Raw genomic sequence first — 15,897 nt, forward strand, 5'->3', positions numbered from 1 at the left:
TTGTGTATGGTGAGAGAATGTGTTCTAACGTCATTGATTTTCATGCACATATCTCAATTTCTTCAGCTGCAAGATGGGGTTAATAATGTTACCTACCTTTTACGGGATTACCTTGAGGCCTAAGTTAGTTAATATGTATAAAGCATTAGAACAATAGTGTGCATAGAATAAATAAATGTTAATTTATTATATTGGCAAGATTTGGCAATATGCTTATAAAGGAATTATAGCTAACTGCCAGGGCATACCATTCTATCCACTGACACCCAGACTAGAAGTTGCCTCTTTCTCAGTTTGGCCCACAGCTGCAACAAACCAGTATATGCTGAAGGTGAAATGTTTTTATTTGGGTTCATCACAGAGGTTGAATACACTCTTAAGACATTTATCCATACAAAATATAGCAATGGTTGCAGACATAAATAACAATTCCTCTAACTCTTCTACTATTTTATAATGCACAGCCCTTTTTGTGGACTACAGGTAAGAAGTATATGAAATCACAATGCAGAAATTCTCATGTTTGATTTCAGCAATTTACAAATTGAATTATAGAAGTAGGACACATAAAAAGATTTTTAAATGGAACCAGCCACCTTGAAAATTACTATGAAAAAACATGGTGAAAACCTTTAATACTTCAAAAGGTAAGATAAAAATGTTGCCTGTTAGCCTGACTTGGAACCTAGACGCTCTGGGAAGTGATGGGGCTCTGTGAAGTAGTGTAATATCCTCTGCAATGTAGTCTCAGACACAGACTCATTCTTGGTTTTGTTCTATTAATAGAGACAGGATTCTCTCGTTGCTGGATGACTCTTGAAGACTTTGCTTCTGTTATGCATTTGGTTTCACAATCTTCATTGACAAATAGTTCTGAAAAGGAAACAGAAACAGGGTTATATATATATTTATATATATATAATCTTAGGGATTATATAACTTAGGGATTCTTCATCACAGTACCATTGACACTTAGGGATTAAGTGTCAACTTAGGGATTCTTCATCATGGTACCATTGGCACTTAGGACCAGATGATGCTTGTTGGACACTGCATTGCAGGATGTTTAGCAGCATCCTTGGCCTCTACCCACTAGATTCCAGCATCACCCGCAGTTGTGACAACCGGATGTCTCTAAGCATCCAAATGTCCTGGAGGGCAAGATTGCTCCCAGTTGAGAACCACTGTTTTAAATCAATAGAGTCTAACTCAAGAAGAATAACTATAAGGGGTTTTCTAAATGGTCAAGACATATTGAGCTACCTACAATAAGAAAATATTGGGTTGGCCAAGAAGTTCATTCAGGTTTTGCCATAAGATCTTACAGAAAAATCCAAATGAACTTTTTGGCCAAGCCAGTAGTATGCATGTACTCACAGTTAACAAGCTGAAAGTATCTGCTGGGGGAAAAGGAAGACACCAACTCCCTGCTCTTGGGGTTGTGTGACTATGCTGCTGCTGCTGCTGCTGCTGCTAAGTCACTTCAGTCGTGTCTGACTCTGTGCGACCCCATAGATAGCAGCCCACCAGGCTCCCCCATCCCTGGGATTCTCCAGGCAAGAACACTGGAGTGGACTGCCATTTCCTTCTCCAATGCATGAAAGTGAAAAGTGAGAGTGAAGTCGCTCAGTCGTGTCCGACTCTTAGCAACCCCATGGACTGCAGCCTACCAGGCTCCTCCGTCCATGGGATTTTCCAGGCAAGAGTACTGGAGTGGGATGCCATTGCCTTCTCCGTGACTATGCTACTAAACACAAAATAATCTGTATTATTAATATGAACTGAAGGAGTGGTTTCTGAATGGTTGGACTCTCACTTCTCCACTGGGCAAACTAAGCTTAAACGCCCCCTCTTTGGTACAACCATCCTCAGCAATGGGGTCTGATGGTCATTTTTTCATACCTCTGGGCCAGCCTGCCTTTCATAGTAATTTACTTGTTCATATCCTGCAGACAAGCAGATATGTGATTTGCTTGTGGGCAGAAGTCCTGCCTTGGGCATCTCTGTATTCCGATTTCTACCCTACAGCAGATGCTCAACTAATTCCTTGATTCTCAGAGGAATGAAGGCACTACTTCCAGGCACACTGACAAACCTGCCATTTGAACTCCCTTTATGACTGTGGAGATTAAGGGGGATGTTATGTGATGTGGGCCTTAAAGAATGAGGGAGCTTTTAACAGACAGAACACAGGTAAAGGAACAGTCTTGGCAAAGGCATCCTGGCAGGTTAGGGCAATACTTGTTCGGGGAGGCCAACTCAATTTGGATGGAGTTCAAGGGTGTGTGGTAAGTCACTCTAGTTGTGTCCAACTCCTTGCAACACTATAGACCATAGCCTCTCAGGCTCCTCTGTCCATGGGATTCTCCAGGCAAGAATACTGCATTGGGTTGCCATCCCCTCTTCCAAGGGATTTTCCCAACTCAGGAATTGAACCTGTGTCTCCTACATTGGCAGGCGGGTTCTTTACTGCTGGTGCCACCTGGGAAGCCCCCAGAGTTCAAGGGTGGTGTAGGCTTCTAATGAGCCCAGGATGCATGAAAGGTCAAGAGTTAGGATGTAGGATGGTTTGGAACAAAAAGTCTGAAAGCAGAAAGATCCATCAGAAATGCTGGCTCTGGTTCAGACCCACACTGATAAAGGCTTGAGGGATTTCTTCTAGAATTCCTGAGACCAAAGTTTTGTTTTGTTTTGTTTTTAATAGACCCTGAAGTTCTACCTGTAATTCATAAAACCTGGAGAATGTAATTCACAGAACATAGTACTTTAAACTTTCCTAAAGCTGACAGGTTGTAATACCACAACTGCTACATAGGTCATTTTTGTTGTTGTTTAGTTGCTAAGTAATATCCTACTCTTTTGTGACCCCATGGGCTTCCCTGGTGGCTCAGATGGTAAAGAATCTGCCTGCAATGCGGGAGACCTGGGTTCCATCCCTGGATTGGGAAGATCCCCTGGAGTGGGGCATGGCAACCCATTCCAGTATTCTTGCCTGGAGAATTCTCATGGATGGAGGGGCCTGGCAGGTTACAGTCCATGGGGTCACAAAGAGTTGGACATGACTGAGCGACTAAGCACAGCACAGACTATAGCCCACCAGGCTCCGCTGTTCATGGGATTTCCTGGGCAAGAATACTGGAGTGGGTTGCCATTTCCTTCTCTAGGAGATCTTCCCAACCCAGGAATCAAACCTGAGTCTCCTGCATTGACAGGTGGATTCTTTACCACTGAGCCACCAGGGAAGCCCCAAGGTAGGTCATTTTACTGAACAGCAAAAAAGGCAAGTACCAACTGAGATGACCAGCCATAATTCACACCCAGAAAGCCAAGACAAGAGGCCAAGGACTCATACCGGTAAGGAATACAGAAACACAGCCACAAAGAACAGCAGGATCAGCAGGATCAGCAGGGCAATGATGACCCACTTAAATCGGCGCCACACGATGAACTTCATGGTCTTGCACGGGTTGGTGAACCAGAGGAAGGAGGTTTCTGGTCGGCTGCATTGCAAAGAAATGGTTTTACCTACCCAACTCAGGAGGGACAGATATTTTACATCTCAGAGCGTAACACAGTTTAAAGAATAATTAATAATGTTTTACAAAGCCAAGGAAAGATATTATTCCCCTTAGTTGGCTGAGAGAGTCTTTAACCTTTTATGACTTCTAAAGTTGCTGAAGACACACTGGACTTTGGTTTCACGGAAAGGAGAATGGTTAAAATGAAGCCAGATCATCCCCCATCCCGCCTGTTCAGTACAAAATTAAGACAACGGCTAATCCATTGCATTAAGTCAAGTGGAGGGGGGCTTTCAGACTGCAGGTGTTTGGGGATCAGAACAAAGAGGGCCTCTCACTTTGGTGGGTCCAGCTTGGGGTTCATGTTGGGTTCATCCCGTCCCTTCCCAGCTGGCCTCTCGTCGGCCTCCTTCTCATTGAGGACTTCCAGCGTCATCTCCACTTTCCCCTTCAGTAAAGCAGAACACGTTAAACACATGACATCACGTTTCACAAATATTTTCACTTCGACCCAAGGCATATTCCCCGAGCAGTGATTTTTATTCTTGTAAAACAATCCTGAGATCGCCTTAAATCTTCCTCAAGAGATCTCATCACATTTCCTCTTCCATGTGTTTCTGAACTGACTCCTTGTGGGAAACTGAGAGGACAAATTGCTTTCCCTCCTCCCTGCTTTCCAGTCTTCTCGGATCCCCATCATTCTAACTTTCTCACATCCATCTCCTGGCCTGCTCACATTATCTCCCTTTGTAACTGTGCTTGGACCCAGATTAATTTGAATACTGCTAATGACAACAGCTAACACTGAGCATTTGTTGTGGGCTCCAGGAGAGCCTCCGTGCTTCATGGGACCCCTACTGTATGGAGCAGTGCTGGCACTTAGTGAGCATCCACTGTGTACCTGCAGAACAAAGGCATGAGTGAATGAATGAATGCTCCTCCCTGTTCACAGGTGCCTGAGTGGTGCCCTGGGCACTGCTTAAGCCTTTTACAGGGACACTCTCGTGTGATGCTCAGGACAGTCCTAGAAGTCAGGTACTGCTGTGATCCTCCTATGCACACGAGGACACTGAGGCTCCAAGAGCTCTAGAAACTTGCCCTCTCTGATAGCCAGGCTTAACCGGGGTGGCAACAGGCTTTCTAGAACCCTGGAACCCACAAAGTCACCAGCAATTTGAGAACTTCTGATGTTGATGCTCGTTAGGTGATGAAGCACAGATGCCTCCTCAGTCGACACGTCAAAGATGGGTATCTGTCTATGGCAGTGAAGTTGTTCAGTCATGTCTGACTCTTTGCGACCCCATGGACTATACAGTCCATGGAATTCTTTAGGCCAAAATACTGGTGTGGGTATCCTTTCCCTTCTCCAGGGGATCTTCCCAACCCACGGATCAAACCCAGGGTGGATTCTTTACTAGCTGAGCCATAAAGGAAGCCCAAGAATACTGGAGTGGGTAGCCTATCCCTTCTCCAGGGGATCTTCCCGACTCAAGAATTGAACTGGGGTCTCCTGCATTGCAGGTGGATTCTTTGCCAGCTGAGCTATCAGGAAAGTCTGTCTATGGCAAGGTAGTTCTTATTTCTAAGCCTGTTCTTTCAAATCTATAAAATGGATTCTACTTCATGGGGTTATCAGAACTAAATGAGATTATGTACAACCTGCTCTAGAGTGGCAGGAAGCTACGCCAGGGACAGAGGAAGTGACAGACTGCAAAGGGCACAAGGAAACCTCTGGGGATAATGGGAATGTTCTGGAGCTTGATTATGGTGGTGGTTTCAGGAGCATATACATCCATCAAAACTCAAATTGTGCACTTTTGTTGTCTTTTGTTTTAAGCTGAGTGCAGTTTACTTTATGTATTGGGTTGGCCAAAAAGTTCATTTGGGTACAGAAAAATCTGAATGAACTTTTTGGCCAACCCAATAAATTTTAAAGTTGTTTTAAAACACAAGATTATGAATGTAAGACATTTAGTATGTTGTCTAGTTTGTAATAAGTAGTATAAAATGTTTATTATTAGTAATACACAATGAATTAAGAATTAAGTAGCCTTTTTGTGACAGGGCATGGCAATTCGCATTATTGCTTCTATGTTGAAATTATCTTGAGTTTCCCAAATGTGCTCATAACTTATGGCCTTAAAGTTCAATGGATGCTCACACTTCTTGCTTCTTCCATCTTTAAATTTTAATTTTTTCAAGATGAGAACAGCTTAAATTTGAAGTTGCTTTTTCTGTACTGAATTGTACTGGAAGCTCAGCGTAAATTAGCATTTCTGGTGAAAGAGAGTCCCACAAAAATACAGTATAATCACATGCACTCCCAGTTTTTTGACAATTCCAATCCTTCTATCTTCCACTCAACCCCAAACATATGTTCGTAGCATCTGCCACCTTCTCCTATAATCTCAGGTACAACCTGTTCCCAAAACTTAAAAGTACCACCAATTCAACCTTCCTTATCTGGAGCAAATCTACTCACAAAGGGCAAAACCTAAAGAAGAAAAGGAATAAACAACCCCCAAGCAGGAAATACTCATACATACAGCCATCACACGGGAGCCGTCTTTCTCTGTGTAGCAAGGCCACCATCCTTTCATGGACTTCTGCTCAAAGAGAGAGGCAGTTTTCACTTTCAGGGGGTTCATGGCTTTGAGGTCTGGAATCATGTTCAAACTGCATTTCTCTGGTGACTTTGCTGGAATGATGGTATGATGCAAATCAAGTTCCAGGAAACCTAGCCAAGGAAACATTAAACCCAAATAAATTTCAAGTGGATCAGGCGATGTTCACAAGTAAACAGAATGTACTTGTCAGAAGAGAGGTCTAGACTGTGACTCTGAACAGGTGACAGGTGAGTTAGAGAAATGGAGCCTGGTAGACAGCTAAAGTTCTTTCCAGATAGGATGGAAAGTGCAAAAGCATCTGTCCTCTGCTCTGCGTCTCACAGAGGACTACCTGCTTTACTTCTCAGAGACAGGAGCATAAATAGAGTTCTTCTCCAAGCTCAAACTAATTAAACATCTAGGAACACAATTTCCACTGAACTTGGAATTTGCTCATGTTGGTTCTAAACTTCCCCGAACATTGTCATTTGGCTTTGGGTAAAGACAAATGGTACTTGGAACATGGGAAGCGCCATCGAACAGTCAAGTTCAAGTCTCTCCTACTGTAACCTCAGAAATAAGAATTTGAGAAGGAACATTGAATTCTCATCAGAAAATTCTTCCCAGGAACTAGGAAGCCCAGCTCAGGGTGCCCAGAGAAGCATAGGTTTTCTTCCATGATGTGAGGTGTGAACTCTCTTGTAGTTAAAGACCATCTTTGATTGTCTTTGGGGCTTGGGAACTCCCGGGACCCCTCTCCTTCAGATAATTGTCTGGGTATGCTGGGTCAAGTCTATGAATTACTTACTGGGACAAAAGGTGGTCTTCAACAGGGATAGCAAAGAGCACCAGGGAGGTGGTGACAGGTTCTCTATAAACTTTTGGACTCAGAAACTGTCCTTCATCTTAATGTATCCATAGCCACAAGCCTTTCTGGAGTTTATGCCTGTTTTTATCTTGCCTCTCTCCGTTTGGTAATAACTACAACCATTTACCCACTAGTTATCAGAGATACAGTCATCTCCTTATTTGTTGTCAGACTGTTTTGTTTCAAGGGAAAACTCTCTCCTGTTCTTCATGCAAATTAGCACACTCCTGTGAACAGGGAACACTGCCCGGCCTTCCAGTAAACAAAGTGCCACCCATTATCCCAGTTCTACAAGGGTCAGGACCCTAGTCGCTGCAGCCCCCACCTGAGTCTGTGACCCAAGGGGGATTCAAGATGCAGGGGGAAGCATTCTGACCTTTGGGTCTGGCTCTGGCTAGCTAAGATCCATATCTAAGGTAAAATTTCAATAGGTCCAGGATCTTGTATCTCTCCAAACATAGCAAAGCACTAAAATCATTAACTTGAGATATCTGTTCTTTGTGATTAGGCGTAATCTTTTGATGTTTGCCTGTTTTTTTCTTCCCCCCAGCAAAAACCTCTTCTATCCTGGCTCCTCAGAGCTCTCTGAGAGGTGGTGTCCTAGGTTGCAGTCCTCGGTAAGATGCCTGGACTCACAACTTTTAGATTGTACATTTTTCTTCAGTTCAACACTTTTATACTCACTTGTCTGTTCAATTCTTTTTTTTTTGTACAAATCCATGTACTTTTTTTTTGTTTAATATTTTCTTTTTTTTAATAATTTTATTTTATTTTTAAACTTTACAATATTGTATTGGTTTTGACAACATCAAAATGAATCCACCACAGGTATACATGTGTTCCCCATCCTGAACCCTCCTCCCTCCCCATACCATCCCTCTGGGTCGTCCCAGTGCACCAGCCCCAAGCATCCAGTATCGTGCATCGAACTTGGACTGGTGACTCATTCCATATATGATATTATACATATTTCAATGCCATTCTCCCAAATCATCCCACCCTCTCCCTCTCCCACAGAGTCCAAAAGACTGTTCTATACATCAGTGTCTCTTTTGCTGTCTCATATACAGGGTTATTGTTACCATCTTTCTAAATTCCATATATACGCGTTAGTATACTGTATTGGTGTTTTTCTTTCTGGAGAAAGAAAAACAGTTTCATCCAGTTTCATCCACCTCATTAGAACTGATTCAAATGTATTCTTTTTAATGGCTGAGTAATACTCCATTGTGTATATGTACCACAGCTTTCTTATCCATTCATCTGCTGATGGACATCTAGGTTGCTTCCATGTCCTGGCTATTATAAACAGTGCTGCGATGAACATTGGGGTACACGTGTCTCTTTCAATTCTGGTTTCCTCAGTGTGTATGCCCAGCAGTGGGATTGCTGGGTCATAAGGCAGTTCTATTTCCAGTTTTTTAAGGGATCTCCACACCATTAATTCTTATTAAGAACCAACTAAGCCAAAGCCACTGCACTCTGTGTTGTGAAGGGCAGAGGGATGAACAAGATGTAGCCACTGGCCATCGTGGGCTTCTCCTCTGCCAGGAAAGATGCTCTAGAGGCAGGGAAATGAGTTCGGGGCTTCTGTAATGCTGGCTTCAAGAAAGTTACATCTGAATTGGCAAGTGGCAGAGATCATAGAAATAAGAAAGTAAATGAGCGTGATACAGCAGGTTACATTGTTTAGGAAAGAGGGAGGAAAGGAGAGGATGGCCTCAGAGGACTCTGGGTGTTTCGGCCTGAGCTACTGGGAGAGGCTGCGAGCAGGTATGAGGTCAGGGAAGAGAGGCTGAGTTTGATCTTAGTCACGATAAATTTGAGGTGCCAGCTGAACATACAGGTAAAAGGTTCCGGTGGGGACTGGGGAATAATCATCATAAGTGTGTCTTTTTTTCAAACTGAGACATAATTGACATACAGCACTGTGTAAGTCTAAGGTGTATAGTGTGTTGATTTGATACACTGCATACAGCAGTCAGTGTGAGTCATCCCAGTATTTCTTGTTACTGTACAGCAGGCACCATGGCGGCCAGGCTGCACCTCCAGGTCTAGGAGTCATACCTTGCACAAAGCGAGAATGGAAGCTTTGCCTTCAACAGAGGAGAGGGTTGGTAAGTCACTGAGAGAGCCTGGGGAGGATCCACAAAACCCTAGAACAAAGGCCTGTGTTTAAAGAGTGAGAGGAAGAAACAGAGTGGGCCAGTGAGACACCCAAGGCCTGGGAGAGAGAAAATCTGGACCGTGTGCTTTGCAGGGACTGGGGAGAGGGCTCGGAAATGGAGGGGCCCGCAGTTCAGGGAGGGTGCTTAACAAGGGCCTTTTACCACAGAGAAGGGTGGGGAGGAAAAAGGGCTGGGATATTAGAGGACTGCAGTGACTTCAAGCCAATTCTGAGGTGTTGATGGGAGGGAGAAGAAGAGAGAGGGAGAAAAGGAAAGAGGTTTGGAAGTGAACGCAAGGCTGAGGCATACTTGAAAACAAAATTTGTGTCTTCATAACATGTCAGAAGCTGGTGCAAGAGCCTACACCAGGACCCTGAGGGTGGATGGGGCCCACACAAGGGGTGCCATTCATTGTGCCCACTTCTCAGAAGACCTGGGATAGTGCCCGGCAGGCCACAGTGCCCAGAGGCCATCCAGGCAGTGAATGTGACCCCAGCCCCACAGGACTGGAGATTTAAATAACTGATTCCAAGTTCTAGTTGATTTAACTAATTTCAAGTACAATATCTTAGAGAAAAGTATCCACATGTCAGCCTTACCCAAGTAGTCATCCAGAGAAAACTTGTCATTGTCCCATATCTGAATGACCAGTCTGGGTGGGACCCGAAATTCAGTTTGGTCAATACTCCAGAAATGCTCCTAAAATGCCAAGAGGAACAGACAAGCCAAAATGACACAGATTACTGGACTCTTAAAACCCTCCCCTGGGGCCTCTTGAAAATGCAACATCAAGGCACAGGACCTCTTGTCTCCTTTGCATCCCCACCCAAAACCCCATCTTCTAGCCTGCTGCCCCCGTTTCATGTGTATTATGTAAGGCAGGCAAGCACCCCAGGAAATCTCGAGACCACCAGCTGGGCGACAAAAAGGTTGTCCGAGGCAGTTCCCAAACAGAAGGTTTCCCCACCGCGTTTCTATCAGTGTGACTTCCTGCTGCCACTCCTGGGGTTTAGGGGTGGTGGGGAGGGTAATTCTGTCTCCTAAACACCACGGCCTAGTTAGATTATCCTCCCAAAGCCAAGCTGTTCTAGGCCAGACTGAAATATCCCCTGCTGGGGTGTTACTTCTGCCCAGCAATCTCCCCGCCCCACCCGCAACCGTCCCAAGGATGTCTGAGCACACTCCACATGGGGGGGAGAGATGGCGGCCCACATTTCACTCTTATCAGTGCAGATTTTAAATTCCTGGCAGTTTTGGTTTTTGAAAAATACTGCTAGTTTTACATACTGTAAAACTAAGACCCTCTGATCCTTCAGACTCGAGTTAGGTGCACAGAGGATGGGGTGAGGTTCCTCCAGGTTCTCACCTCTGGTCCCTGCCTCTGCTCAGACAGTATCAGCCCAAGGATCATGACACCTCCAAGGCCTGATTACACCTAAGATCCTCTGGCTCCAGAAGAAAGGGAATTCCCCCAATGCTTCATGAATTTGAAGGAAGATTATTGGGTTGTTGGTTTTTCAGATGACAGTCTGAGATGTTTCCCTTTGCAGGACTTAGAGGGCCTGGCTCTGAGGAGCCGAGAAGCCCGCTCTACCATTGTCTGGCCTCACCCAACTGTCCTGTGTGGGGTTACTCAGGATGCTGAGAGGTCCAGCTTAGATGTGAATAAATAGGAAAGGACACTTTACCTAAAGGCCTACCTGACCCCAAGCCTCTCACCTTCCCCCGGTCTGTCTCAACATTTGAAAGTATGCATAAGCACCAGGATGAGCCTCTGCATCTTTAAAAAGTGCCCTTGGAAGGCATGCATCTCACCTAAATGGAAAAAGTGCTCATTAGAGCATCAGCAGCGGGTAGGGTCTGGCCTGCTGGGACAGAAGGGGCTGCATCCTGATCCAGGTGTAGGGGGAAGAGGTGACTGGGGCAGAGCTAGGAAAAGTTTATGGAATGTGGTTGGGAGGGGAAATGGGACAAGGGCCTATAAAAGACAGCGGTTATTCTTACCTGCCCCACAGATTTTTCTTAGAGATTCTATTCCTCCAGTCCATGCAGTTTGGGGAGGACTGACTTTATCCTTAACTCTAGAGCTGCACCACTGGCTGGCTCAGAGAGGGGCACTCGGCCTCAGACAGGCCAACTCTAGGGTCCAATCTCAGAACCCTGGTTGGCGCCTTTGGGGACTTGATCTCTCTCTACTGAGACCTGCTGGTAGCCATCCTACCTCCACCAGGGAGTGAGGCTCATGGGTGAAGGCAGAGCAGAGGGGTGGAGGAGGTGACTGCAGTTTCTAAAGACATCAGTTCAACCTGGGCTCCAGGCGTTCCTTAAGCCAGTCAACCCTGGCCTTTTTAGTAATGTGAACCAATAAATCACATTTTTGGTACAAGCCAGTTTGAGTTCAGTTCTGTAACCCAGAGTCTTATAAATTAAGACCAGGAGGGCCCTGAACCCTCATGGAAGTGCTCCTAAAGGAAGGAAGGCAGATGCTTAAGTTTAATAAGGAAGATAAGTGGGAAATTGCACCTACATTAATATTTTGTCTCTGGCTAGCTAGTCCAACAAATCTCTTTATCAGGGGAAGAAATCGGTCTCCCGTGACATAAATACATACTTAGGTTGGGGTATGTATGGACACAGGGGGTCTTTAACCAGATCCTTCCCCCAGCTGCCAACATGTCAGGGAAGAAAAGCTGTGTTCCTTTTACTCCTAACTACACAGATACCTACCAGAGTTGTGTGACCTTGGGCAAGTATCTGCACCACTGGGGTCTCTGAATCCCCACCTCACCAAGAGGGAGCTGGACCCATGACCCCCAAGGTGCTGAGCACCTCCGACCTTTTCTCAGTGTCCACATTAAGAAAGACCATGACGTCCCTGCCCCACTGGCACATTTCAGAACTCACTTTTTTAGCAACGAGACAGAGCTGTTCAGCTGGGAGGTAGTCAAAAGGGAAGACGAATCTCCAGTTAAAGTTCCCTACGCCATCCAAGGACCTGTAATGGACATCTGTTTTCTGTTTGTTTTCTTCATTGCCAGGAATCCAGCTGAAAAGCAGAAGCAAACAGATTTAGCTCCATGTGATTGACAAGTAATCTAGCCGCAAAATCGTGCAGTGATTAGGAGAGTGAAGGGCAGGAGAATTAATGCACTTTTCTTGGGCAGGTTCCAGTTATCTACAGAGATGGGGAGGCTGGGGGTGGTGATTTATGAAGGGGAGGCACTCTGGTGCATCCGACACAGGTTGTAGCCAAATAAAATAGAATTCCTCTAAAACCAGCGCAGGAAACCCTTTAGACTTCAGTTAACAGGGATAAGGTGAAATTTTCTGGAAAATATCAACAACTTAGCTGCTATTTTGGGAATGGTGAAGCTTGCCGGTTATGATTTTAGTCTCCCTAACTATAACTCATTGCTGTCTGTCATCACCGCTGATAGGCTCAATGAATGTGGGTTAGTTCAAAATTTCAGCATTTCCTTTTCCATGTTTTACTTAAGCAAACAAAACAGGCACGACTCAAGTAATCTTACAGCTTCCTTTTTAAATTCTTCTTAAATGTACTATGATCACATTAATTGAGACGAGCAAGGGAGATGTAAGCTGCTGCATCCATACTCCTATCTAGGAAAATTCATTTCTACCAACAAGTGAACATCTTAACTTTTGACACTTGGAAAGTTCTCTTTGGCCTGTGCCTGGCAGATGGGTTAGAGGGATGAATGAGCATGTCTGGGAGAAAGTGTTACCACATCCACCAACTATGGGGAAGACTTCTTTCTGGTTTGGAACCAGAGGCACACGAGATTTGAGACGGCAAAAGTGGTGGAATGCACGGATCTCAGTACCGACTACACATTGGCATCAACTGGAGCAGCTTTCAGAAATACTGCTGCCTGGACCCCCTAGATAGAGACTGTCAGTAGGAGGCAGGCCTGGCTGTGAACCTGCTCTGCTACTGACTCTCTGAGCTTCATTTCCCATCTGTAAAACGAGGCTAATGATACGTGCTTCCTTCACATGGTCAGCCTGAGGACAAAATGAGAAAGGCCAGAGTGGGAAGAGGGAGATCCTTAACACATGTTAAGGATCAGCTACTATGAACCAGGTATATAGCATGCCTTCTTTTATTCTTTTCAACTGATAACTAGCTCCGTCTCACAGATGAGGAAACTGAGGTTCAGAGAGGATCTACGTCTCATATATCCAGTAAGGGGTAGAATTAAGTATAACTCCCAGGTCTATCTGACTCCTAAGTACAGGACTATTACTCTGCCTCAAAGGACCATGGAGACTAGAAACTCATGTGCTAATACTGGGTCCTATTATTAGTAGTGGTATTAATAGCAGTCGACTGGTAATTTTACTTTTTCTCGTCAATTGACTAACCAAGTAACTGAGTTGAAATACTCCTTTTGACAATTAACATTTAAGCTTTTGAACTAGCTCAATGAAGAGAGACCACACTTTTTGGCTATGACCGTGGTAGCTTCAGCTTATAACCCAACCCTATTGGCACCATCATCCTTCCCCAGATGGCTCACCCCTGTAGCTCTTCCCTCTCCTTTCTTATGAATCTTTTCACATTTTAATTTGAAAACAAGGTAAACAGCCACTCTCGGCGTATGTACTTGGATGTAATACCCATGTGTGTACAGTGCTAGGCATGTTATTTGTGCATTATTCATCCTTTCACATACAGTATTTTGACTTTTCATTCCAAATGTGACATGGTACTTTAAGTTTTTTAATATTTTGGCCATACCATGCAGCCTGTGGGATCCCAGTTCGCTGACCAGGGATTGAACCCATAACCCCCTGCTTTGAAAGCATGAAGTCCCAACCACTGGACCACCAGGAAGTCCTGACATGGTATTTTAGGTTGTATTTTATTCTTTGATTACCAGAGTTATCTCAGTCCAGTATTACTTGAGTTTGTTTCCGATTGGAAAAAAAATGCTTATGATAGTCAAATAAATTTGCATATATATAATTAGCCAGAATTAGTTTTCCTTGGGGAATGGTAATAATATCCTGAAATGAGAAAGAATAATGAAGTACTTGATGAAACATTCCCTGTGTAGAGTGAACCTAAATGACAATAATTATGTCTTTAACAAAGGTTTGATTGAAGGCCACTTGGGATCATAAGTGAAACTTTATTCTCACTTTATGAATATATTAAGTTTCAACAAGTCTTATCTTTTAGATATCAAGGAACCAAACTCAATTCATGTGGAATAGTAAGTTTATGGTGTGACTGTTAATTTTATGTGTCAACGTGACTGGCCGTGGGGTGCCCAGATTAAACATTATTTTGGGGTGTGTCTATGAGAATGTTTCTGGATGAGACTAGAATTTGAATCGATGGACTGGATAAAGTAGATGGCCCTCCCAAATGTAGGTGGCATCATCCAGTCTATTGGGGACCTAAATAGAACAAAAAAACAGAGGAAGGAGGAAGTTACCTCCTTTTGCTGTCTCATTGATTGAACCAAGACATCTCAGGTCATCTCCTCCTGACCTTAGACTGGGATATATACCATGGGCTCCCCTGATTTTGAGGCTTTGAACTCAGGCTGAGTGACATCTCCAGCTTTCCTGGGTCTCCAGCTTGCAGGTGATCGGTTGTGGGACTTTTTAGCCTCCATAACAACTCTCTCTCTCCCTGTCTTTGTTTCTCTCTTTCCCTCTTTCTACACACACGTGCCTCCTACTTGTCCTTTTTCCTGGCGAATCCTGGTTAATGCACATAGTGGTTACTATCTGCCAGGTGCTAGCCTAAATGCAATCTTCTGAATATTCCAGAGTGGTGGATACTGTCATTATCTCCATTTTACAGATGAAGAATAGTGAGCTTGCTAACTTGCCCAGCTAGGAGGGAAACCACCAGATTTCAATCCAGCTAATTTGAATCCAGAGTCTGACTTCTTAATCCTTGGGTTCTGTATGCATCAGTGTGTAACACAAAACTGACACCAACATGGATTATTTGGAATTGAATTATGCAAGTAACAGAATAATGAACACCTATGACACTTTACACATTGGATGTAGGCTCTCAGTAAATGTTGGTGGAATAAATGATTTTTTTAAAAAAGCTCTAATGTTTCTTCTTGTCCATGGATGTTAATAACTTCAGGTAATATAATAATAAAAAAAAAACACCTTGGGAGCTCTACTTCTATCTCTAAGGCTAGTGACTCAAAGTATCAAAAAGGAATAAAAATGAACTGCATGACTAAAAATCTCATAAATAAAAAGTCTGCTTAATAAATGAAATAAAACTTTTCTTTTCTTATAGGTATCAGATGCCGCTGCTCATAAATAACCTCCATACAGGCTTTTCTTTGTTCTCTCTCTCTGTCTCCCTGGAGCTTTCTTCCTAAGCAATGGCAGGCGGGTTCTTTACCACTAGCACCACCTGGGAATCCCAGTAAGACATAGTATCTTCAATAATCAAGATCCTGTAATGGACACCCTATAATGCAACACTCATGAAGGAGCGTCTGCTTTGTTCTCTGAGTCTGTCAGAGGCTCTTGCATGCCAGCCTTACCCTTTCACATAGATGTCGCTCATTTCCTCTCCTGTGATGCTTTTCTCGTCCAGGACAACATCCTTGGTGTTCCAGATAATCACACGCAGGTAGTATCTACGAGAAGCACATTTTGAAGGTGTTTTATCCTCTCAGGTCCTGAACCAAGACCCCAGTGAGACACAGCAGGGTCTCAAGATTACT

The 15,897-nt window shown here is 44.1% G+C and overlaps 1 protein-coding gene across 5 annotated transcripts in view; it reads right to left on the reverse strand.

Annotated features, from left to right (window-relative positions):
- Window positions 1–323: 323 nt before the first annotated feature.
- Window positions 324–15,897, reverse strand: part of MYOF (myoferlin) — a 178,137-nt gene continuing 162,563 nt past the window's right edge. For all 5 annotated transcript variants that reach the window (XM_086378710.1, XM_086378713.1, XM_086378711.1 and 2 more), the window contains 7 exons: window positions 15,715–15,810; window positions 12,065–12,206; window positions 9,760–9,859; window positions 6,065–6,255; window positions 3,857–3,966; window positions 3,353–3,500; window positions 324–873 (listed from right to left, as the gene is read on the reverse strand). In XM_086378710.1, the coding sequence (XP_086234836.1) occupies window positions 835–873; window positions 3,353–3,500; window positions 3,857–3,966; window positions 6,065–6,255; window positions 9,760–9,859; window positions 12,065–12,206; window positions 15,715–15,810 (826 nt within the window). In that variant the 3' untranslated portion in view covers window positions 324–834. The remainder of the gene's footprint in view (window positions 874–3,352; window positions 3,501–3,856; window positions 3,967–6,064; window positions 6,256–9,759; window positions 9,860–12,064; window positions 12,207–15,714; window positions 15,811–15,897) is intronic.

Source organism: Bos grunniens, chromosome 26 (assembly GCF_055505025.1).
Source record: "Bos grunniens cultivar Pamir isolate PY7600 chromosome 26, Bosgru_T2T1.0, whole genome shotgun sequence".
Lineage (NCBI taxonomy): Eukaryota > Metazoa > Chordata > Mammalia > Artiodactyla > Bovidae > Bos > Bos grunniens.